Source organism: Aplidium turbinatum, chromosome 14, assembly GCF_918807975.1.
Source record: "Aplidium turbinatum chromosome 14, kaAplTurb1.1, whole genome shotgun sequence".
In the NCBI taxonomy this organism is placed as follows: domain Eukaryota; kingdom Metazoa; phylum Chordata; class Ascidiacea; order Aplousobranchia; family Polyclinidae; genus Aplidium; species Aplidium turbinatum.
Window position 1 is genome coordinate 3738973 of NC_137485.1, and position 9255 is coordinate 3748227.

At 36.2% G+C, this 9255-nt stretch overlaps 1 protein-coding gene across 2 annotated transcripts; it reads left to right on the top strand.

Moving 5' to 3' along the window:
* The first annotated feature begins 1746 nt into the window (after positions 1 to 1746).
* LOC145783067 (baculoviral IAP repeat-containing protein 8-like) lies at positions 1747 to 8497 on the top strand. Of its 2 annotated transcripts, none has more exons than XM_082594840.1 (6): positions 1747 to 2152; positions 2545 to 2677; positions 3721 to 3833; positions 4604 to 5264; positions 5528 to 5701; positions 6124 to 8497. In XM_082594840.1, the coding sequence occupies exons 1-6, from the start codon at positions 2041 to 2043 to the stop codon at positions 6473 to 6475; spliced, it is 1545 nt and encodes a 514-aa protein (XP_082450966.1). In that variant the 5' UTR covers positions 1747 to 2040; the 3' UTR covers positions 6476 to 8497. The 2 variants fall into 2 exon arrangements, with proteins under 2 accessions (XP_082450966.1, XP_082450967.1); XM_082594841.1 differs by lacking the exon at positions 1747 to 2152 and adding an exon at positions 2884 to 3066 and having other exon boundaries at positions 2543 to 2677.
* Positions 8498 to 9255: the final 758 nt, after the last annotated feature.

Here is a 9255-nt window from a genome sequence, read left to right on the forward strand (position 1 = left end):
CGTTAACGGATTTAACATTAAACACACAAAAAAAACATGAAAAAACTACCAAATCCAACGTTTTCGACACCACATGGTGTCCTCTTCAGAAATAATTATAAGCTACATCTATAAGAAATAAAACAATGAATTTAAAAATTTTACACTAAAGATGTACAAGCGACACCTCTCAACAGCAGCATCAACAACTGACACACGAATTCAACGCAGGATAGGCTACACAAATTGGCGAGTGACAGATCACATAACATGCACAACACAAAATAATAGTTTTATTGCTGCCTGATACTATTATTACGCACAGATGTCCAATTCTGCAGTAAAATGTTGTGTGGTGTGCAATACGTCTAAACAAACATCACACGTTTTGCCCAAGACAAAGGGAGCCGAGAGTGAAAGGGGGCCCGGAATGACTCTTCGCACCCTTAGTGAAAATTTCTCTCAGAGGCCTGACTATCACCACCATCAGTAATGGCTGCCTGAAGATGTGACTTGCCACATTTTACAAAATTTTGGTAACACTGTGATTACAAGCTTTGAAAAATCTAAAATTCTTTCGTTGCTCACTGCTTGGAATGGACGAAACACGGTGGTCACTCACAGGAAGCAACAGACGATATGAAAGTTTGATATTTGATAGATTTCTGTCAGTCTTTCAGCAGCAGTTGGCAATGAAAATAATTAAAAAGATGTGACCAATCAGAAGTAGCGTTGACAAGGAGGTCCAGAGGGTACTTTTGGACCCGGACCTGGGATGATTTGAGGCCCGGAACCTTTACAAGAGGCCCGGTAACATGAAGAAAGCACAAAATATTTTTTTAGAAACAGTGCGTTTTTTCTTATAAGTGGGGCACAAGGATCTTATTGGCACTGGGCGGCTGGGCCCACAATACCCTCTCAACGGCCTTGCCAATCAGGCTGTATTTTAAGGTAGGACCTCAAAGAGTACCTCATGGTATTTAAGCTGCAGGTTAGTGTCAACCACCACTTGAACTATCTTCACTTCAATATGTCATTTTACCTAAAGTTTTATTTTCTTTATCTAGAAAGGCATTGAAAGCGCCAGAACATTGCAAGTGGCCAAAGTGTATAAGGAATTACTTCGCTAATCGAGTGTCATCTTAAGTGAGACAACGTTTGGTTAGAAAACTTGTTATTTTCCATTTAATAAAAACATTACTGCTGTTCTGAACATAAACAACATAAACAACGGTGGCCACAAAATGCGTCTTTACTACAAGCCATCACATGACTTCTGTACGCCCATCGCGCACATGACGTAATGAAAGTAAGAGATTCCAAAGTACAAACGAGAGAAGAATAGTCTCGAATAGAAAAGTCTCGAACGTGGAAAGAAGGAAAACCACAATCCCGTGACGTCAAATATTGTGTTTTTTGCAGCCCTATATATACACCGACAGAAGTGAAAAACATTGAGTCACATCATTGTCATTCAGCATTTAGCAATGCAGTTGAGAATTAGTTTGTTTCAACAATACAATATTAATTTATATTTATTCAAAGAAAAACGTTCAATACTATAGTGTACATGGCATCCACCAACGAGAAGATTGTTCAATGCTTGGTAAACCAAATGAAGGAAGTTATTATTTGTCAAAAAAAGCTGTGCTAAAGTGAAACGCAAGTTTTTTTTTAGCAGCATATAGTTAGAGTCCTTCCCAATATTCGTGTCAGTGAAGATGATGCTATATCGGGATAAGATGTGCAGACAACAGGATAATAAAATCTAGTTCGAATATGTTTAGTATTCAATTTTTCTTGCTACGAAGCCATGTAAGCCTCATTGGGATAGTTAAGCCATACAGATTTTACGATTGAAAGGATGAATTATGAATGTTGCTGATGATGCGTGTAAAGTTATTCTGTTAGATTGATTAAGACTTTTTTTTTTAGATTTATTGATTATTTATTTATTGCGACTAAGAAAAGCGTTTAACTCACTGACACTGCAAAAGAAAACATCGTACCACTTTGAAGAGCTTGTTGCCAATTTAACCGCATAAGCAGAAAACATAATTTATGACTGAAACTACCAATCCTGCTGCCCTGCTCACTGACATTGTGACTGACGGACGGTGCCTCGGCCCTACTCGTGACCCGCCAGGGCAAAGAAGCGTTTATATCTCACCAGGTAAATGCAGCAGTGGTTACGTTTCTAGTGTTTATGCAAAGGCTTTATAAACTTGGCATTCCTTGCCCATCGTGTGTCACATGCATGTTCATCTAGTGGAGGATTCAATGGGTTGCTATTGAGGCGATTGCCCCATAGAACACAAAAAAGTAACTTTCTTCACGATGATTTGTAAGTTCAGTTTGACGTAGACCTTTATATCATCGTGTTTTGTTTGAATCGTTCCCCCGTAAAGCTGCTTAGCGGACCTGCCCCTGTGTACATCCCATTGTATGCCATTGATTTTAACTGCGTGTTGTATATTGTCTTGGTCAATCGGGTTACTATCGCCCAGATCTTGATGATGCTTATTGGGCTAAAGTTAAAAAATTTCCATTTGTTTACCATTGTAGGTAACCCAGATAGAGAAACATACAGACTTTCCACTTTCAAGGACTTCCCAGATACAGTTCCAATGAACACGTGCAAGTTTGCTTCCAGCGGCTTCTACTACACAGGGTTCAGTGACAGAGTGAAATGCTTCAGGTATGCTTTAAGATAATACACTGTTTAACTAAGTTATCGATTTTAGGCATTATTAAGATATGAGATTTTGTAACCTCTAAAATTAAAAATATATTAAAATATTAATATATTAATATGTGAATATTATTATTAAATATTATTAAATTTCTTTTAATATATTAAAAGAAAGAAAAAACAAGGCAGCCAATCTTCGTGCTTATTTTCAGGCATTTCATTAAGTGTTTTGCCACAACACAAGCGCTTGCTTTCGAGCGGTGTCAAACCGACGCCCTTTCGAACATCGTACCGGGTTACTCAGCTATCTAGTAGATACCACTAAAATTGTGGTATTTGATTATGTCTTGCTCCCACATGACAGAAGATATAGTGAAGTCGCAGTGTACACATTGGTGAGTATCTTTAAATATGCATAGTACAGTACTATGTTTAAATAAGTACGATGCAGACAAATGGTTAATTATAATTATTATTGAAGTAGGCTATGACGTGTTGTGCAAAGTTCGTTTACGCTTTAGAAATGAGATATAAAAAGCTATAAAAGAAGTTTTTGTCACGTCATAATATGACGTCAAAATGACTTTGCAAAATATTTGGCAAGGTTCATTTCGTGAGCTTCAGAGTTCATAGGGCTGCTTGGGAATCAACAATGTAGTGAAAAAAACTTTCACTTTTTGTTTGAATATTTAGAACATGAGTTGCGGGATTATTTTTGTATGAACAATGAACTTCCAAAGCAAGCATGGTCAAATCCTCGGAAGCGTTTGTGACGTCAGGCTATAAATACAAGGTTTTATTTAAACCAAAAGTTTACAGGTGTATTTTTTGTACATTGTGCAGAAAAGAAACTTGTACATCTTTCGTCGACTTGGGCACAGTCATGACGACAGAGGAAATATAAAGTGAAACTACTCAGTGATTTTCCAATTTCGTTTTGGTAATCACTGTAGGGTTACTGAAAAAATAAGAAATATTTGTTATTTCCCTGAGGATTTTCTGTTCAATAAGTTTCAATCAATTTCAATAATAGTCGATTTCCTTTTCAGTTGTGGACAAGCATCTGACAGCTGGCTGATCGGTGATGACGTCACACTATCCCAATGGCATAGACCTGATTGTGATTTTATCAATGGGAGAGAAACAGGAAATGTTCCAATAGGTTTGTAAAATTTTCAAATTGTAAAGTGATCTCATTTCATTGTATCATATCGTCACGTTTCATTGGACATTTAACATTTTACGAGATTATCACAATAATAATATAAAAAAACAAGTTGTTTGCAGACTAAGTTTTTATCGACTTGGAAATCTAAAGTTTCAGCTTGAAAATACTTTTAGCATCATGATCTATATTTTCCATTCAAAATATGTTGTTTGTTGGTTACTTCTCAACATAGCAACGTTTTTGCGCACGTTGCATTGCATTGGCAGACGAGAAAACAAAAAGTTCTTCAAAGTGAATTTCTCAATACATTTATGACTTGGATTGGTTTACGCGTGTGACGCACGTTTGAAACATTTTTATGCGCAAGTTTGCACGCTTCACTGCAATAATACCATGTGATATTTTGCAAGCGGCGTTGTAATTTGCAACCAGATGACTTGTCCGGTACCTGATGCAACTGGTTTATATTAGAATTGAAACCGAAGTTATTCTACAAAGACTTTTGAAACCCCTTGGCTAGTTTTTATAAAAAGTATTGTTATTACGAAGCAATTTCGAGCCATAATGCAATTTATACGCAAATTTAATTGGCAGTCAGAGATAATTATTACAAAAATTTCGTTTTAGGTGAAAATTGATTTAAATGTCGGTTTCCAGAGCCTTTGTCTTTTCAGTAAAAGTACGTTGTACAACAAATCGATTATTTAGTAAGAATATGATGTTTTCTCAACACTGTTGTTCAAAATATTTACTTATTATTACAGGATCTCTATTTGGAAGAAAGCCTCAAATTAACAATAGTGCTAGTAGCAGTCAACCTAGAAATCACTTTGTTCCTCCATCTCGAGTGAACGGCTTTGATAATGCTGTAGCCTCATCGTCAAATGCTTCTCGAAGTAACTCGCCATCAAATGCTGCTATGGCTACGCAATCCTCTGCAATACACAACACAAACGGATTTTCATCATCAAACGGCCACAGATATCCTACGTCACACCATCTGAATGAAGAAGAAAAGCGAAATCTCAAAGCGATGTTCCCTTGCCAGAATCCAATCAATCCGCACATGAGGGAGGCTCATTCTCGTTTGCAGACGTTTTTGGACAACCCAGGCACTTGGCCAGCGCATAGAATTCGTGCGTCTCCTCAAGAGATCGTGGATGCAGGGATGTACTACCTTGGAGAGAGGGATCGTGCGAAGTGCTGGTATTGTAACGGAGGATTGCAGAACTGGGATCGGGATGACAATCCATGGGAGGAACATGCCAAATGGTTTCCCATGTGTGAATACGTTCTTCAACAGAAAGGACCTTCTGTCGTTCATGATATTGTCGCTAGATTTCCAAATTTAAGAAGACCTGTGCTCTACAATCCTTCCACAATTTCTGCAACTCCTCAATTGAGAGAAGCCCAATCTGGGCCAAGGTAAACGATATTTCATGTTGATAAAAAACAAACAAAGAACTAAGCAATGACATTGCATTATGTTGCATGTGCTAGAGCCTTGTTATTTTAAGTATTATTTCTATTGTTGTAAACGTTCAACCTCTTAAGTTATACCACCATAAAAACACTATTTAAAAAAGTTTGGTACATGAACACAATAATCAGGTATCTGATATGTCACGAATCTTATTTCGTACTTTTGTGCATTATTATCCCTCTTATTCTTTTCTGTAATTTGACAGGCTTTCAAGAAACGGAGCCAATCGAGTGAATGGTGCTCCTGAAATCATAGACCCAAGAAGGAACATGATAGAATGGAGAAGAAAAACAGAGGAAGACATGAGATCTTCAGAGCTTGTTTCTCACGCTCGGGAGATGGGCTTTGAAGATATTGCGATAAAAGAAGTTGTCATGAGGTAAATATATTTATTGGCATCAGTTTTATATAAATTAATGTTAGTTGTGCAAGAACAATAAATTTTATCTGGATCCTTCTGAAGATGTTTTTATTTTCTTAGCGCTTTTAATAAATTTCTGCTACTTCAAAAGCAAAACAAGTAGATTTAAGCTATCAACTATCAAGTCGTTAGCTCTTTTGTATGTATAAGTATAAGGTTTGGCGCGATGCCGGGATCAATCTTAATCTGGTAGCTCATCTATGGTCAAATCAAGTATGGGAGCTCCATGACCTGCGACGACAACGTGTCGACCCAGGTCGTGGAGGAACTCTATTGTAACTGTTGAGGAATTGTAATGGTTCTAATTTAATACGTACAAACAATCAAACAACAAATATGCATTATCCGACATTATTTTAGTATTAAGTTTGTGTTTTCAGAAAATATGAAGCAAGCAACCAGACGTATTCCTCCTTTGAAAGTCTTGTAGAAGCACTGGTGGCTCTTCCAGATGAAGAAATTTCTAATGAATCAATTGAGGAAGAAGCAACATCTGCAGAAAATCAAAGATCTCCTTTGTCCACAAGTGATCTTTCTGCCGCTGCTGGCATTGAAGAGATGCAAAGATTGGAAGAATCACGTTTGTGCAAGATGTGCAAATCTGAGCCGTCCTGTGTGGTCTTCATTCCATGTGGACATCTTTCAACCTGTTTAGAATGTTCCAAGAAAGTCTCGAAATGCCCTGTTTGCAAAACAGTCATCCAGGAAAAGATCCGATCCTTTCTGTCGTGAAGGACGAAACCAACCAATAATGCTTTGAAGAAGGCATTGTCGCATCATCAATGAGACGAACGAAGCGGTGACGACATGAAGTGGGGACTTTTCATCGAAGGTTTGTAACGAACGAGAGAATGTGGAGAATTCAAAGGAAGCCTACTCTTGCCAAGCGTAAAGGATCCTAAAGACTCAGGCTATTCGACAAGGCGCACTTCCATTTGTTTGAATGGACTTATAAACCTGCTGTGATATACCTAATGACTGTATACGCGCAATGATGCACTCATGAAAATGTATTGCCAGAAAAGATTTTTAACAATACTTCAAAGTTCTGTTTTTATATAACGAATCATTGTGATGTTTTGAACACTTGCTGCTCTGGGTTATTCAAAAGTTCAAATAAATATGCACTGCATTACTGTGTTGCTTTTTATAAAATAACCACAAAATCCAATAAAAATTTTCGACTTCAAGCCTTTAACTTTTGGTGTATGTATTTTTACCTTGGCGTTATTTAGTTCTTTTTTAGTGAGTTTACGTATCCTGCATGTCGTATTCAAAGTAGCAAAATATTGTGTTGAAAGCTTTAAACATTTTAGTTTTCTGCAATGCATTGACTTCGGCAAAATTTCAAACTTATCTTGTACCAGCAATGTGCAGCGTTTTTTCTGTTATTTCTTTTAATTTTTTATATGTATTTATTGATTAACCTGTATTGCTACCATTTCACTTATTTACGTTTTTTTACATTCGATACACTTAAACAAACGACCACTGCTATTTCTATTTCCCGATTTCTAGGTGTGTAAATCTAATTACGACACCGATTACGTCTTTGATCTTATCGATCAGAACGTTTTACCTTATTTTGTAACGTGACTCGAGTCTGTGAGTTCGATGCAACTGGAAATTACCAAGTTGTTGTCTTGACTTGAACCGTGACGGAAAAATTTGACAGGGTGTCTATTCAGTAACTGACATGTCCGCGTCCGCTTTTGACATGGCGCCATTCAATGAAATAATGATTTCTCAAGGGGAAACTCTTTGCTTTTTTCTAATTTTTTTTTGATCGGGAAAATACTTCACATGATCAAAGATCTCGAAGAAATCTCAATTAATAAAGTAAAAAATTAAACAAAATCGTTCAGTTTCTTTAATTGCAATGTTACGTATCATTTATGATTTGACGCAATCAGACATCATATTTACATCAGAATATCGCTGATGCTGCTTTGAATCAAATCACGACGAATCGTGAAGTATTTTTTACTCAAACGTTGAACCGAAGTAACAATTTCGAATTTTGCTGTCTGGGTGCAATTGTTTCCACGCTGTCAGAATATTTGTGCAAACTAAAAATTCGTGCGATTTTGATTATTTATTTTAATTTATTTATTCTACTGATTGTAGCTGCCTACGTGCATTAATTGAATAAAGTTTTTCTCAAAAAACAAAATTTTCCGATCAAAAATGGAACCGTTAGGGTAAGAGTGGAAAAGGGACAGTTTGTTTGAGATATGACGTCATCAAAGCAAACAGATTAACTTGACTTTGTATTGAATTCAATAATTCAATCAATGTTTTCAACGAAAAAGTAGCTCACGGGATTTCACTTGTTGAGTATGTTGACAATGCAGATGATACATAAAAATAATATTTTCAAGTCTTTCCTTAAAAGGGCAATATATCACAAATGCTATAAATCAGCTAGGGAAATCAGCCCTTTTTTACCCTAATTTAATCAATATCGAAAAGGACCGTTGTTTGACTGGAAACCTGTGGTCTGTTTGTATTCAATTGTATGTTTTTATGCTATAATAAATTTTATACATATTTTTTATACATTGCGTATTTTATATTATATATATTATAGTTTTTATACAGATAGAATAGTATCTTATCCATATCCTGTATATAGTATCTATAAATAGTATCTTTTCCATATCCTTGCATGTTATTGCAGGAAAGCAGACGCCAAGCACAATTAAATTCGTTGTATTTACTACATATAAATAAAATTTATTATATTGTACACAATACACATATTTATTGTTTGTAAACGTTTGTGTGTTACGTTCAGGGATATCTAAAGAAGGGGATACGAAGGCTTTTATTACGTCTGACAATAGAAGGGCTTTTGTTTGTCGTAAAATAACAATTGCCACCGATAATAGTATAATAAATCTTGTTATGATAACTTGCATTGCGCTATTAGCATCAGGCCTGGATATTCACAGCATGCTCATGGTTGCTTGTTAATTCAACTACCCATATACTTGCTTTACATCTAGCCTACAGCAAAGGCTTTGTTAAAAAAAAACAGCTAACTGGTAACTTTTCAACTATCTTTGTAAACAAGTATTCTTTAAATATGCTCTATATAACGTTTACTAACTGTCTTTGGTAGCCGACTGTACCAGTTGCACTACAAAATTTTCTGCAATTTTGAAAAGAACCTCAAACTCCGTCGTTGCTGCTGACACCCCAAACTTCTATCTTGCCACGTGTCTCTGATATTTATTAACGTTAACTGGCTCAAAGACTACTAAATATTTCTTAGTTTGCATTGGAGAGGCCTTGGTTCAAGTTACCCGCTGGTTCAAATTACCTTATTCTCTCCATTTATAACTTTTCACACGACTGTAAAGTCTCTAGCAAACTATCGCTAACATGGAGATGCTAAAAACAGATCTCCTCAAAAGTTAACGCGGCAACGACAATTTTGAAGCAACGGCACTTGCTGCAGCAAAGAATATTGGAAAGCAATACTTTTTTCACAACAATAACAATCAAAT

Excerpts from the sequence above, each read along its gene's own strand:
- LOC145783067 (XM_082594840.1), top strand. The coding sequence starts at position 2,041 with ATGACTGAAACTACCAATCCTGCTGCCCTGCTCACTGACATTGTGACT. Across the intron at positions 2,678-3,720 it reads GACAGAGTGAAATGCTTCAG|TTGTGGACAAGCATCTGACA; the intron begins GTATGCTTTAAG and ends TTTCCTTTTCAG. Across the intron at positions 3,834-4,603 it reads AACAGGAAATGTTCCAATAG|GATCTCTATTTGGAAGAAAG; the intron begins GTTTGTAAAATT and ends TTATTATTACAG.